The sequence below is a fragment of the Helobdella robusta genome (genome assembly GCF_000326865.2).
Source record: "Helobdella robusta unplaced genomic scaffold HELROscaffold_51, whole genome shotgun sequence".
In the NCBI taxonomy this organism is placed as follows: Eukaryota; Metazoa; Annelida; class Clitellata; order Rhynchobdellida; family Glossiphoniidae; genus Helobdella; species Helobdella robusta.
The window spans coordinates 266,782-281,447 of record NW_008705261.1 but is presented as its reverse complement, the minus strand read 5'-3'; the positions used below and the strand labels follow the sequence as shown (position 1 = coordinate 281,447).

The following is a 14,666-nucleotide window of genomic DNA, read 5'->3' as shown; positions in this document are numbered from 1 at the left end:
AAATTGTTTAACATTAAAATAGTTTGCTCGAGTTCTGAGAATCATTGTGGAGAAGGTATGGAATGTAAAAACATCCAAGTCAAAGGCTCGTCATACACAGAATGCGTTTGCATGGATGATGAGTACAGGACTAAAAAGGGGACTTGTGAAAGTTTGTCGTGTTCATTCGATCAATCATCCATTAATCCAATCAATTTTTTAGTCAACTACAAATTTTATAAAGCTCCATTTTTGTGATGACCAACAGAGCTCTCAATAGGTTTCATAGGTCAATTTCCCTCTAATTATTATTGAAACGTAGTCTTTCATGAAATATTATTTTCATCAAAATAAGTTTTAAATTCTTGAGTGGCATAAAACGAGATAATGCCTTAGTGTTTTTCGTTTCACTCACTGAATGAATTAGTTATTTTTAAAATATTGTGTAAACCTGGCAAAATTTTTTGTATAAGTATTTTCAGGCTACGAAAACTTGCTTGAATGGATAAATTTTTAAATACAAAAATATTTGATTTCTACCTATTGTTCTAATATAGTCGCTTTCATATTGGTCAATATGAAAGTTGGTTGAGATTGATTTCGAATTAAGTAAGGGAGGATGTACCTTGTGCCAACAAAGTTCCATAAATGATGTGAAATATACAGCAAGCGTTTGTATAAAGAACGTTTTTTAAATTCTAAAATTTAAATATTTGAAACTATTTTTAGCTCTCTTTATATGGCTCAATATATATATAACTCACTGATACGGTGGAATCGACTTTCATGTTTAGTATCGAGCATTGAAGGTTATCATTTGATATTACAACAATTATAAAATGTTTTACAAAAAGTTTTTCATAACATTGGAGTACAGAGCATATCTCAGCTTGTTGACGATATATGACTTTAATATTTTGCTAATAATCTCAGAGTGTTTTCTACAAAAACGTATAAAAGTTTCGTGCATCTGTGATTATAGAGCCAAATAGCGTGAGGTCGAAAGTTAATCAAGAATTAAACTGAACAAGGATCATTGTAGTTACCTAACAAAAAATTGATTTTTCGAGATATAATGTAAGAAATTTAACTGTAACAATATATATAATTTTAATGATCAAATATGAAGAATTTAAAAATAACAAAATGTAAAACTTATTTCTAAACATAAGTATACAAAAAAATTGCAGGATTGAATTACAAAAGAAATCTTGCTTTCAAAAAATTAGTATTATCAACTGATTTACTTACCGTTGACTACGGAGATTTCAGTAAGGAACAATTGGTTGACGGGCAGATATTGGGCGAGGGTATGATTCATTTGTCTAGTAATCCCGGAAATGAAGAAGAATGGATTATTGTTGACTTGGAGGATGTGTACGAAGTTGGATACGTTGAATTGTACAATAGGTGGAATTATAAATTCTGTTAGTTTAAATATGATGTTTCACATATTTATAGAAATCTCTAGTAAAAGTTTTAAATAAATATAATTCGTGAAGTCTAAAATGCCATCAAAATTTCAACTCGCACAACTTGTTATAAAATTTTATATAGAAGTCTTTGCTGGCGAAACATGTTATTTCATGCAACACTTGTTACAAGCACAGAAAATTATTAGAAATAATCCCTTCCGTTCTCATTTAAAAGAATTTTTCGCTACATTAGTTATTAATTGATTTTTAGATATTATTTTCAACTAAAATAAACTTCACAAGAAACACTAAGATAGATGTTTCATAGTTGAGCACCACTCCACACCTGTGTTTAATACCTATAGATAACAAAACATGGAGATTGAAAATATGCTTTAAATTTGTTTTTAATAAAATGAAATTTTATTGTCAAATACGATAGAATAACTCTAACAAGTTTAAATTTTAAAATGATTCTAAATAGAATTCTATTTATTTAGTTTATTGACTTTTTGAAGGTCATAATAGTTTATAGATTAAAAAATCACGGGTTTTGTTTACTGAACACATATTTTAGAAAGAGGTTGGAAAATCTTATAACATACAAAAGTGGAACATCAGCCACGCAAATTGATTTTTTCTCTGTCAAGCAAAAACACCAAAGGCTATTTAAAAACGTCAAAGTTATACCTGGCGAATCATGTGTCGCCCAACATAGACTTCTTGTGGCAGACCTGGTTGTCGAATTGTCAAAACGTAAGTCTAAACAAATGTCTCAGAAAATCAGAACGTGGAAGCTGAAAAAATATTCATTGAGAAAAATTTCAACAGATTGTGGCCACACAGTTAGACCACCAATCGAAAGCCAGTACAGATTGGAGTACATACAAAACCGTTTTGATAAACGCTGCAACTACAGTTTGTGGGAAAACTGGTACAAAACGTCAGCATGAATGTGACACTTGGTGGTGGAAAGACAGTGTACAAAATGCAATAGCTGAAAAGAAAGCTGCATGCAAGCAATGGCAAAAATCAAAGTCTGTTGATGACCATAAAATTTTCCGTGAGAAGAACAACTATGCAAGACGTCAAGTCGAACTGGCTCGGACAGATCAGTGCAGAGAGTGGCTCATGCTGATGATATCGTTTTAACAGCCACGTCTGAGCAGAATGCAGCACAGATGTTTGAAGATTGGAACACCAGACTCGCCGATCATGGATTCAAAGTCAACATCAGCAAAACCAAAGCAATGAACACTGGTGAACCCATCCAATGTATAGCTACTGGACGATGGCCCTGTTCAATTTGTAATGCTGGTGTTGGTAACAATTCAATCAAGTGTCAGCAGTGTAACCAGTGAAGTCACAAACGTTGTTCAAAAATAATTGGTACTTTATCTAAAGTGTCCAATTTTGTTTGTCCTGCTTGCATCAATCCACAACAACAAATTCGAAATAGCAATGTTTTTGAAGCCATTATGGTAGAGAAAGTCACATCGTTTCAATATCTAGGAGATGTTCTAGATTGTACTGGAACAGCTGAAGCTGCCGTTCAAGCACGCATACGTGCAGCCTGGAATAAATGGCATCTCCTTGCCTCTATATTGATGCGGTGTGACATCCCACTACCACTACGATCAAGACTTTATAAATCTGTGATACGTCCGGTGTTGTTACATGGTGCAGAAACATGGCCAATGACAAACAAACTGGAAAAACAACTTCAACGAACCGACATGAAAATGCTCCGATGGATGAAACGAATTAGTTTGAAGGACCACATCAAATCTATCGAAATCCTGCGTCGAGCTGGTTTAGATGATATAAAGGACGAATGCCGGCAACAACGTCTGCGGTGGTTTGGTCATGTTAAACGAAGTGGAAACAGTGCCATAACTTTTCTTGCAGATGCTGAAGTACCTGGCACACGTCCCTAAGGCCGTCCAAAGAAGTCCTGGTCTCAAACAATCGAGCAAGACATGAAAGCTCTAAATTTAAATGAAATGGATACAACTGATCGTCTATTTTGGCGCAAAAAGTTGATGGCAAAGAAAACAACGTCCTACCTCGGGGGAACTGGGTCTCTGGACGCAAAACGAAGATTGATTGATTGACTGTAACTAGCTACAATTTTTGAGTAACTAAATTACAGTAACGTATTATGGTAACGGTCTACTTCACAACTCTGCATAGATGTTTATGCATTTTCAATTCTCTATAAGAAAAAATATGATTCATCATAAAAATCTTGTGAAAATATTTTTTTAATAACAACGATATTAATAACATCAAATTAAGTGGACCGTGTAAAAGACCTGAAAGTAGGTCTCAACGAAACACTGGAACTTGCAACAAAATTCAAAATAGGCAGCTACGAATTATGCGGCATAGTTACTGAGATACGTAAAGCTGGTCTTCCGATGAGAGTTACCTGCCAAGGAAAAAAAACTGGTCGTTTTGTCATTTTACAACCAAGAACAATAAGTTCGGGTCTTGGACTAAAGGAACTTGAAGTCTACGAAGGTGAGTTTGAAGAAAATAATCTTATTTTCACAGAATATTTTTTACGATTTTGTTGTGCATTGTTAAAATTGGCATTTGAAGCTTTCGTCCAAAATAATATTTCTTTTTTGGAATATTTACTCGAATAATGGAATAAGGATCTAAAAATTGGATATAATGTTTTGGCTGTTTCGCACGAACCCCGGATTGTTGAATTTTGTATGGAGTGAGAAAACAAGCTCCATTACCCGATTTTAACATCATTAAGTGAAAAAGTGAAAAATTACTCGAGCAAGGGGGAATTTTCAAAAATGTTAAAAACGTTTAAATGATGACCGGGGGCCAACGTTTGTGGTGATGTGGTAATAATTAAGCTGACGACCTTTTTTTCTTGCTTATATGAATTTGTATATCAACTGTTTCCGATTATATTCACTTTAATTTTATTGTTTATTGCATTTGACAATCTTTAAATTAATGTAAATATATACCAAGCAGAAGATGGCATTCGTCAATCAGTTGACTTCATTGGATGTTTTGAGTTTTACAATGCGACGCTTACTTCCTCGCAATCGAGCCTCATTTCTTGTCAAGATGCTTGTGAAAAATTTGACGATAAGAAATTAGTTTTTGCATTAAAGGTAGTTGCCAAAATAATTTACTTATTAGAAACATTTGCTGTACAATGTTTTTGAAGTTTAAAATCTTCTTTTTGCTGCTCATACAAACTTGTACAATCATTTAAATGTATTAATCTCTTTTTCATTTTTTCATATTTTGCCATTTTGTTTAATTGTAATCGTTTTAAACTTTTTTTCTGACCGGGCAAGTGGTCTGTGTGGTCCTCTTGTCAGTTGCGTAATAAATAAATAAAATAAAATAAGTTTTTGGCTACGATGGGAGGCTGGATTTGTTACAAAATGATATAAAAATTGTTTCAACTGATACAAAAATTGAAATAAATTATTCTTTTATGGAAACTGTAACTTTGTATCTTTTTTACGCCTCTGTTAGTATTCGAACGTTTTATTACTCACCAGTGTTGGACTTTTTACGAATAAGTCATACATTTAATTAATGTTTTACGCTATATTTTTCAATTAATCAATTAGCTTGTAGAGTGCTATTTCGCGATGTTCAACAGCGCTCCTCAGTGAATTTTGTAAACAGATGGATCTTGAGATCTGCTCTGAACTTCACAAGTGATGAAGCAGTTAGAGAAAGAAGTAGAGAGTTTTAGAGAAAAGAGCTAGTAAAAGCAAACGCAAATTTAGCAAAATTATTTCAATGGAAAAATTAAAAAATAATCTGATTTTATTATAGAATTATATACCATGTAAAAGTGTTTTGTAATAATTTTGATATCTTTGACAGTTTACATTTTATTCTATCGCTATGTTCACTTTTTTGTAATTTACGGGTTTTTTCCTTATAATAATATTGTTTTCTTTTTTTTCTTTTTTTCCATACATTTTTATTAACGCTAAAATAATTTCAAAAATACATTTTATAAATATGCTATATTAGATTGTCTTAAAAACCAGCACAGTTTATAGTTTTTACATCTTTATTATTTAGTTAAATATTAATTGTGCGTTTTTATCTATGCTATTAACAATTATAGTTTTTAGTTGTTGCGACACGCTTGTGTGCATTGTATTATCGGCTGCTGGGCGTTATTTAGTGATCATTTTTTGTATATGTAATATGTTCATTTTTTAAAGGGTGGCACCTGTTACTGCGGGTTGGATATTGATCTCATGCATGACGGGGATCACCCAGAAGACTGTCAAACACATTTTCCCGTCTATTCTGGTGGGCAACATTTAAAAAAATTTATTGTTCACAGATTTTTCCTATATTACAAAGTTGAAATATGTTCTTTAGAGTTATATTGGATATAAATTCAACATGATATTCCTTATTGATGTTATTTATGTCCATGATAATAGTTTTGTTGCTGAAATACGCCATTTTTAGGCAGGAGGGTATTTTCAGTATCACTGGTGAGATGCTTCAAAGATACTAACTTAGAGGCAATGTCAAATTCACCCATCAACTTGATAAAGGAATTAGCATACGGGTCCTGCTTTTTGTACTGCAAGAAACTTTACGCCAAATATTTTGCTATAAAGGTTGACTCCTACAACGACTTTTTTTTATAGACCTAACACTATTTTTCAGTCATTGTTTTTTTTCTATGTGTTGATGGGTGATGCGTTCTACTACTAACAAACATTCCCACCACATGCACACACATACATTAGCACAACCATACGTTGTTTTTACACATGGTTGTTTACACACGCAACAACAGGACACCAAGTGTTTGTGTGTTTACGCGTCCAACGTGAGTGGGCAGGTTCCAATAAGCGAATGCGGGATAACTTGTTCGGATGACATTAAAAAATCATGTGGTGCCAGCAATCGCTATTCGCTCTACAGTCGTAAGCTCTGTTCTGTTGGAGTTATTAGTTTCAAACAGTTTTGAAGTATTTGTATACCCATTATTGTTGCTATTATTGTTATAATAATTATTATATTGTTAGTAGTAGAAATAGTAACAGCAAGAGCGTCTATGTTGGAGGCAAAAATCTCCCCGTTATTTTAAAATTATTTAGATATTCAATCGAAAGTGTGAAAATTTGATGAAAATTTCATTGGTCGTAGGTCATAAAATTATCACGGGACTCTTTTACATAGTATATGTAACGATAATAAGAAAGTTCCTATATATGTTATTGTGATACATATATGATTGAAAATGATGATTTCAAATCATTTAAAATACTTGGCTCGTTTTCTTGAAAAACTTACTTTAACGGAAAAAGTTTCCAGCCCAGCTTAAAATGGTGGCAATTGCTTCCTCCTCCCTTTTTTTCCAGATGCCTTTGAGTATTTTTAGTAGTAGTAGTAGTAACAGTATTATTATTAGTAGTAGTAGTAGTAAAAGTAGCAGTAGTAGAAGTAAATGCCGAAATTCTTTTATTAACTTTTTTCTTAATTTTAAGTTTATGGCAGGTTTGATTTTCGTGAAAGACCTCAAAATAATTTTTGTATCGACTCGACTGGATGCCGATCCAACGCATGCAAAAGCGGATGGAAAGGAGAACTATGCAATATCCGAGGTACGTTCGTTAATCTCAGTTCGATATATTGAAGTTTTTACATTATGGACTCAATTAAATTCATTTCGCTATGTTTGACCCGACTGTCTGTGATTTTTATATAACGTATGTTCAATTCTACGTCTTCTTTATCTTGATTTCAATAAATTCAAAATTTATGAGATTTTATACACGATCCTAAATGTACTTATTATAAAAACTCAAATGATTTTTACATTGAGTTAAGTAACGTTGACTTTAATTCAAACTGCTTTGAAACCCTTCAGTTTTTTGTTTCGTTTTAATACTGAACATTTTTTATATTTAAATCTATCTTGATTGGAACAGATTGTAAAGTAAACAATGGTGATTGTGGTTACAATCTTTGTGTAAAAATAGAATATTCTGATCGTAAAACTTTAACTAAGTGTAGAATTCCAGACGGATTCAAAGAGTCTAAAAAATGGGGATATCTTCCAAGTGTGTTTTCATAGACTTCAATATTTATATAGAAACCAAAATGTTTGATTTAAATTACATCTAAAATTAAAATTTAAAAATACATGTAAAATTTGTATTGTTTGTGCGTTTTGTTTGGATTGCCAAACCAACAATTTTTCAATTCGAAGTTGGGACAGGTGTCATGTATCTTGGATGTTACTGGAGTGTTGTCATTGAGAAGACCACGCCTGTTCAATCCTATACAGATTGCAAGAGCTTCTGTTTGTCCGTGAAGAACATTTTCATGATTGGCTTGCAAGTAGGTTCTTGATGATTTGTAAGTAAGGATAACTAAAATTTGAATGAAAATCTGAAAACGTTGAACGACAGAGAGGTGAGGCATGCCACTGCCTGAGTAGTGCAAAATATCCAGTCAGTTCATCTCATTGTGACAGGAAGTGTCCCAATGATCACGATCGTTGCGGCGGCCTCGAGTTTTTCTCTGTTTTTCAAAGTTATTCACTTTGTTATTTACCGTTGAAATATTTAAAATAAAAAAGAATCAGTTGAATGCAGAATTAAAGCGATGTAAATAAGATTTCGGAATTGTTAAAGTAATGATAAAGATAAATGAGATTAATTTAAATTTCATCAGTTAAAGAAAGATTGGATTTCAGCAAATCTCTGGTAAGCTTAGATGAGTTTGACGTTAGCACTAGCAATCATTCGCAAGTTTCTGTACTAGAGTTAACAATCGACAAATGCATTTCAATATGCTTTGAAAGAAATCTTCCATATGCTACATTGAAGGTTTTTTTGATTATTTATTGCTGTTATTTGTTGAAACATTTTAAATTTAAAAAAATTACATTTACAAGGTTCACACGAACCAGTTCACTGAATTATTCTATTAAATCCTTTAATGGCGGTGACGGGCAACTAAATATTTTTAGTTAAACTATGACTGTTTTCCAAATGGAAATAAGTTGTACAATTGAAAGTTATAGACTAATTTTTGGGAATAGTTGATCAAACTTAAAAAATATAGTTTTAGGAAAAAAATTTTTATTCCTTAAAATTTAAAAGTTGAACTCGACCCAACTATTTCTGATACAGAACGAACCAGGTAACAAACCCCTGTGTTATTGTTCCAAACCATCTGACGACACTGCTGCAATTAAATGTTTGTCGAATTCGGAAGGTTTGTCCAATTGTAATGTTCAATGTCCTGGAAGTGATCATCAGATGTGTTCTGGAATAAATTGCCAGCCAAGAAGAACAAGTATTCTTTTATACATAGATGAATTTTGTTCTTTTTAAATTTTGCTGATTTTATTTTAAATAAAAATAGTAAAAATTGACATGTTTAGTGTGTGCTCTAGAACCTAGTTTCAGCTTAAAAAAAAGTGGATTTGATTTTAAAAGTATTAATAAATACTGTAATTTTTAGTAATTGTAATTTAATTGCAAGTTTTTATGTGAAATTGTACTAAAAGTTTGTAACGTTAATAAATAGCGGTAAGGCACTTTGAATTTCAAACGGCTTACTCACGCCAATCAAGATGCAAAACAATCGATGGGATCAAATGCACAGAGTGCGAGGCTGGCTGGATTGGAGTTTTATGTGAAAAAAGAGGTATTTTATTTTTTCTGGTTTTGAAAATGTTTTTCGGTTTGTACACTCGTATTTTTCAAGCAGGTTTTTCAAGACGCCGTTGTCATTCTTTGTCCCCTACAACCTTTCGCAGCACTCCAGTTTAAATGCTTCCAATCCGTATGTCCCTCTTTCTCAACTGTGCAGGTTTCCGATGAGGATGTGAAAAACAAAAGGGACTTCTAATTTTTCAAATTTTGTTCCAATGGTTTTTCTCAAATTTTCCTTACTTCCATCAACCACTCAAACACTCCTCGTGCAATATCTTCTTTTTTCTTTGCATTTTACCGTGCTTTCTGCTCTAATGATTTTGTTTTAAATTCAATTTTGTCTACTAATTATTCAATTTTGTATTTTTTATTTGTTACAATTAATTATTTCACAAAAGAAAATATTGTTATATTAATTAGATTGTTCAGCCAACTCTGATGTCTGTAGGCCGTTAACCTGTCGCAAAACAGTTGCTCTGGGGATGGAATATTCTGAATGTGTTTGCCAGGAAAACTATTACAAAGAACATTTTTCAAAGTGTTCACGTAAGAAATTTTAATTTTCAATGATTCTGTTCGTTTAATATAATACATTTTTGTAAGAGTTTTTTTTAACAAAGGTATCATAACATTTTATAGTTATCAACAACTCACAAATTTTTACAGCTCTGCCAAAAACAGTAAACTTAGCATTTGGTAAGAAGATAACAGCAGAACCTTTTGATAGAAATGATTTTTCCGCTTCATCTTTAGATGAAGCATATTTAATAACATCAAACTGGGAGTATGCAGTGGATGGAAATATGATGGAGTGGGAGTTTGTAAGTTTGCTTTATTTGAAGAGTTCAGTTAGTTCTTTTAATGGCTGGATGGCAGTTGATCTGGAAGATGAATATCAGATAGTAAAAATCGTTATTTATCCTAGGATTTGCGACCATCAATGCCGAAGTTAACAAACAATTTAATTTTTTTTTACCCTTCTGTGATTTTTTATCGAATTAAATCTAAAATGTTCATTCATTCTGCTTTCATTAAAAAGTTGTAAAAACTTTATAAATATTTTTTAACTTGTTTTAAAGTTTGAAATTACTAATTTAATTTATTTTTATTTTTCTTCATAACTGAAAATTAATTTCGATGTTTGTAAAGGTATTTTGTTAAATAAAGCTCACTAAACTCTAGGAAAAATTGTTGTGCATCTCAACTCGTCAAAGCTGGAATCAGTTGAATGTGGAAAATATCCAATGAGTGTAGGTAATTGCAACAAACACGATACGATCAGCATTAACTGCACCAGGACGGAGCAAAAAAGTAGATTCGTTATCATCCAGAAAGATGTAGAAGAACAAGACAGTGTTTTTGCTTTCAGTGAAGTCGAAGTCTATGGAGCCGGTGCGTTTAAATGGCTTTGTAGTTTCCATCATCTCTTTGTCATTAAACATTTACAAATCTTTATAGTTTTGTTAGTTAATCTTTTTATAATTATATTTCTAGACAAAAAACAGAATCAGTTCGCCTACGTTGGTTGTTTTGAAAAATTTAGAACGTTTAATTCATCTAAGGATGAAAATCTTGGCAACGATGAACAATGTCATAAATATTGTGCAGGATTCAATATAGAAAATTTTATATTTGCAATACACGTAAGTCACTAGTTATTTTTATTTAGATTTTTTCAATTAGAAAATTTGTTGATACTTGAAAATTCAACCTAGAGAGAGAAAGAAAAAAAAAGAGATTGAGAGAGAATGAGAAAGATAGAGAGGAAGAGAGGGGGTGGAGGGGAAAGAAAAAAAAAACAATAAACTAGCAAAAGAAAACGTGTGAATATAACTTTAAAAATCAAGTCTCTCCCGTCAGCACCAACAACGCCGGGGTTCTTCCGACCATTGTTTTTTACCCTCATTTTCACATTTTACATTTTCACTGTTGTCAACAATATTATAGCAGAGACAACTTTGTTTATCAAGACGCAAGCTGTGTTCATTTTTGTGTTTCTGTATCCATTTAAAATCTTGCCGAAAAAACTCATGTTCATTAGTTTTTTAAACTCTTTCCTTATTTTTTACAAATTCGAGACATTGCACGCTACAGTTAATGAAATTTTCCTTATTTCAAAATATATATAGATTTTTCAGGATCTAAAATGCAGTATAAATCTTCATGGCATTACCCAGTTTTCCATAACCGTGCACTTGTCATTGTCAAATTTTGCGGTTACTATTTCTACGCTATAAAACAGATGAGACATAAGATTATAAACGACGATTTCCGTTCATCATTTTGCAGTTCTAATATACACAGAAGAGCTTGCATATTATTCTGAACTTACAACTAAATCTCTGCTAGTTACACAATACGACATGCACACGTATTTTGTGTGCCAGCGCAATCATCGTATCAATCAGTCAATCAATCAATTAACTTGTAAAGCGCTATTTCCGCGATGTTCAACAGCGCTTCTCAGTGAATATTGCAAACAGATGGGTCTCGAGACCCGCTCTGAACTTCGTAAGTGGTGGATAAGTAGTCAGAGAAGTAGGTAGAGAGTTCCAGAGAGAAGGGCGAAAAAAGCAAAAGCAGATTTAGCAAAAGAGTGTTCAACACTAGTTAAGAAAAGCGAGAACAAGAAAACGATCGTAAACCGGGGCGTTTAGGCTCAATTAATATATCTGATAAATACTTAGGGAATAATTTAAATTGAGACTTATACAAAAATGTGCAAATTTTAAAAATTATTCTATATTTTATAGGTAGCCAGTGCAAAAGAACAAGATATGGAGATATTTGATAAAAGAAATATTTTAAACAAATTTTAAAAATTATTCTATATTTTATAGTTAGCCAGTGCAAAAGAACAAGATATGTAGATATTTGATAAAAGAAATGGGCACGGGCAACTAGACGAGCAGCAAAGTTAAAAGCCTTACGTAAAGGATAGAGTATAGAATCAGGAAGACCATAGTAGATCGAGTTACAATAATTAATCCTAGATAAGACTAGCAAAATAAAAAGAAGGCGAGGAGTAGGATCATCAAGAAAAGGCAAAAGATTTTTATTTTAATTTTAGAATCAGATTAGATAATAGGAGGAATAGTAATAGAGTGTTTAGATTTATTAAAACAAACTAATTCAAATTTCGAAGGATTAAGTTTAAGGCACATAGAGTCAGACCATGCAATAATTGAAGAAAGACATAGAGATAGATTATGAAGAACACTATGGAGATTAAATGGAGGAAAAGAAGTATAAATATAAGAATCATCAGCACTAGTGACTAGTGAAAAAAAAGGTTATTAATAATACGAGGTAGTTTAGAGGTATAGAGTATAAATAGAAGAGGGCCAAGGATAGAACCCTGCGGTACCCCGAAAGTACGATTGGAGAAGTTAGAAGTAGAATTATTGAGAACAACAGAAAAAAAAATTACAGAGATAAGAAGAAAACCAAGATAGACTGGAATCAGTAATTTTAAAGAAAAATGTAGCAGCCTAAACAATATCAAAAGCAGAGGAAATGTCAAGAGCAAGATGAAGAGTAAGAGAGAAGGATATCGTTATGTATTTTGAGTAAAAAAGTTTCAGTACTGTGAGCAGGTCTGAAACCAGATAGAGATACAAGTAGCAAGGAGTTAGAGTTTAATTAAGATGACAATTGATTATAAACTACTTTTTCTATTTTTTTAGAGATGAATTTAGTAACAGGTATATAATTAGATAAAGAGGTAGGATCTAAGGATGAGTTTTTAAGAATAGGAATAACAATAGAATTCTTATAAGAAGTAGGAAATTTGGAGTTGGCAAAAAGATAATTAACTAATTTGAGAATGATAGGATAAAATATTGAAGAAAATCTTAGATATCTTAAATATCTTAGAAAGAAGTAGATCTAGAGAACAGGTTGCAGACGACATAGAATTAATGATTTCAATAGGTTCTAGAAAATTTATTGGAGTGAATACAGAAAAAGATTCAGTAGTAAATTTAGTAAAGTTGTGAGAAGAAAAATTAGAATTAGATGTTCTTAAAGAAGTAATTTTATTAACAAAAAAAGTCATGAAACTGTTGAGCAGAAAAAGATGAGTGAGAGGATTTTTTATGAAGAAGTTTAGATAGAACAGACCACCTATTTTTAGATGTTGAAGCAGATGGTATAGAATTTCTAAGAAAAGTAGAGTGTTTAGAGAGTAGTAATTATTTATAATTAATTAATTCAGATTCATAGATAGAATAAAGAGAGTTAGATGGATTTAACCTATAGGCTTTCTCCAGTCTTTTAACACTCGCATTATTTATACATGATGTTGTAGAGTTGTTTGAGTTTCGGACAGCATTTGAACCAGGTCATTGCAACAATAACAGCGCCAGACATGGCACTTTTACTTTCAGAACAAACTCGCCGACTATTTATGTTTCGCAACTCTAGGTAGGCGTCTAGTTTTGTCAGCAATAGATAACCGCAATTTCTTTTGTATATAAGTTCCTACATGTCGTTTGAACCAAATCTATCAAACTCATTTTCAACAATATTCTTCGTTACATTTCTTCCAATCTTTTTGGGCTGCTTTGAACTTCAGCTCTTTTGGTATTATATACAAAATTACAGTCCTAACAATCAAAATCAGAGCGAAGCAATTTTCAGTGCACCCGTGCAATTTCCTATCTCCTCGAGAACCTACCAGACCCCTTCAAGGAATTTCATCAAATTTTTGTATTAGTATTGATAATAATAACTATTATAATAATGATATTATTATTGTAAAAATCATAGTTTTTACTAAATTAAAGCAATTGATTTCAATATGTAAATGTATCTTTTAGAAAGAAAAAATTTGTCACTGCGGGGTAGATGCAGACGTTCAATTGGACGAAACTGTTTGCTTACATTTTTACAGGGTCTTTTCAGGTAACTACCAATCATCAATGTAGAAAAATTAACTTTGTACAACGCACTTGTAAATTATAGCAGAATGTTAACTATATTTTGCAGCATAAATTGTGATAAAATAATCAGAACAGGTCTTCTCATAAAGCACGAAACAAGTTTTTATTAACTATAACTTCACCTTTAATTTAATTAATGAAAATGTTTGTTATTATGTATGTTGAATGTTGAAAACTGCAGCTCTATTGAACAAGCCAAGTTACTTAGGTTGTTTCAGCAGTGACGCAATTGAACCGAGAGCACTGTCGAGATTGGAGGCCGATGTCACAAATTCACCATTCAGATCGTGCTTCCTATATTGCAATGCTTACCAGTTTGAAGAATTTGCTATCAAGGTAGTTAACATTGGTTAACATAGCCTTCATCCAGCATTCATCCGGCCGCATGACATGTAATCATCATCTAACTGCGTATAGATCATTTCCGGCTTTTGCACTGATGACCTTCGAACCTGGTCCGCGCGTAGTAGCAACATGTAATATGGCACTGGAACCATCTTGCATAGTCTGTCCATAGTTGCCAACGCCCCAAATTGGGCGGGAAAGACCCGAATTCTCCCTCCCCCTATGCTTCGCGTCTTGCTTCGGTGTTTGTCACGCTTTTGTGCAACCAAAAACCAGTAATGAAATGTTAA

At 32.4% G+C, this 14,666-nt stretch overlaps 1 protein-coding gene across 1 annotated transcript; it reads left to right on the top strand.

The window, feature by feature from the left end:
• Nucleotides 1-57: 57 nt before the first annotated feature.
• Nucleotides 58-14,666, top strand: HELRODRAFT_178946 (hypothetical protein; the record flags this gene model as incomplete). Its single annotated transcript, XM_009027819.1, has 22 exons — nt 58-151; nt 1,170-1,406; nt 3,693-3,917; nt 4,395-4,537; nt 5,041-5,109; nt 5,621-5,711; nt 5,877-6,031; nt 6,214-6,343; nt 6,918-7,028; nt 7,352-7,483; nt 7,633-7,763; nt 7,835-7,958; nt 8,100-8,254; nt 8,561-8,645; nt 8,961-9,080; nt 9,509-9,634; nt 9,755-9,936; nt 10,303-10,480; nt 10,583-10,731; nt 13,909-13,993; nt 14,213-14,367; nt 14,538-14,666. The coding sequence occupies 22 exons, from the start codon at nt 58-60 to the stop codon at nt 14,664-14,666; spliced, it is 3,006 nt and encodes a 1,001-aa protein (XP_009026067.1).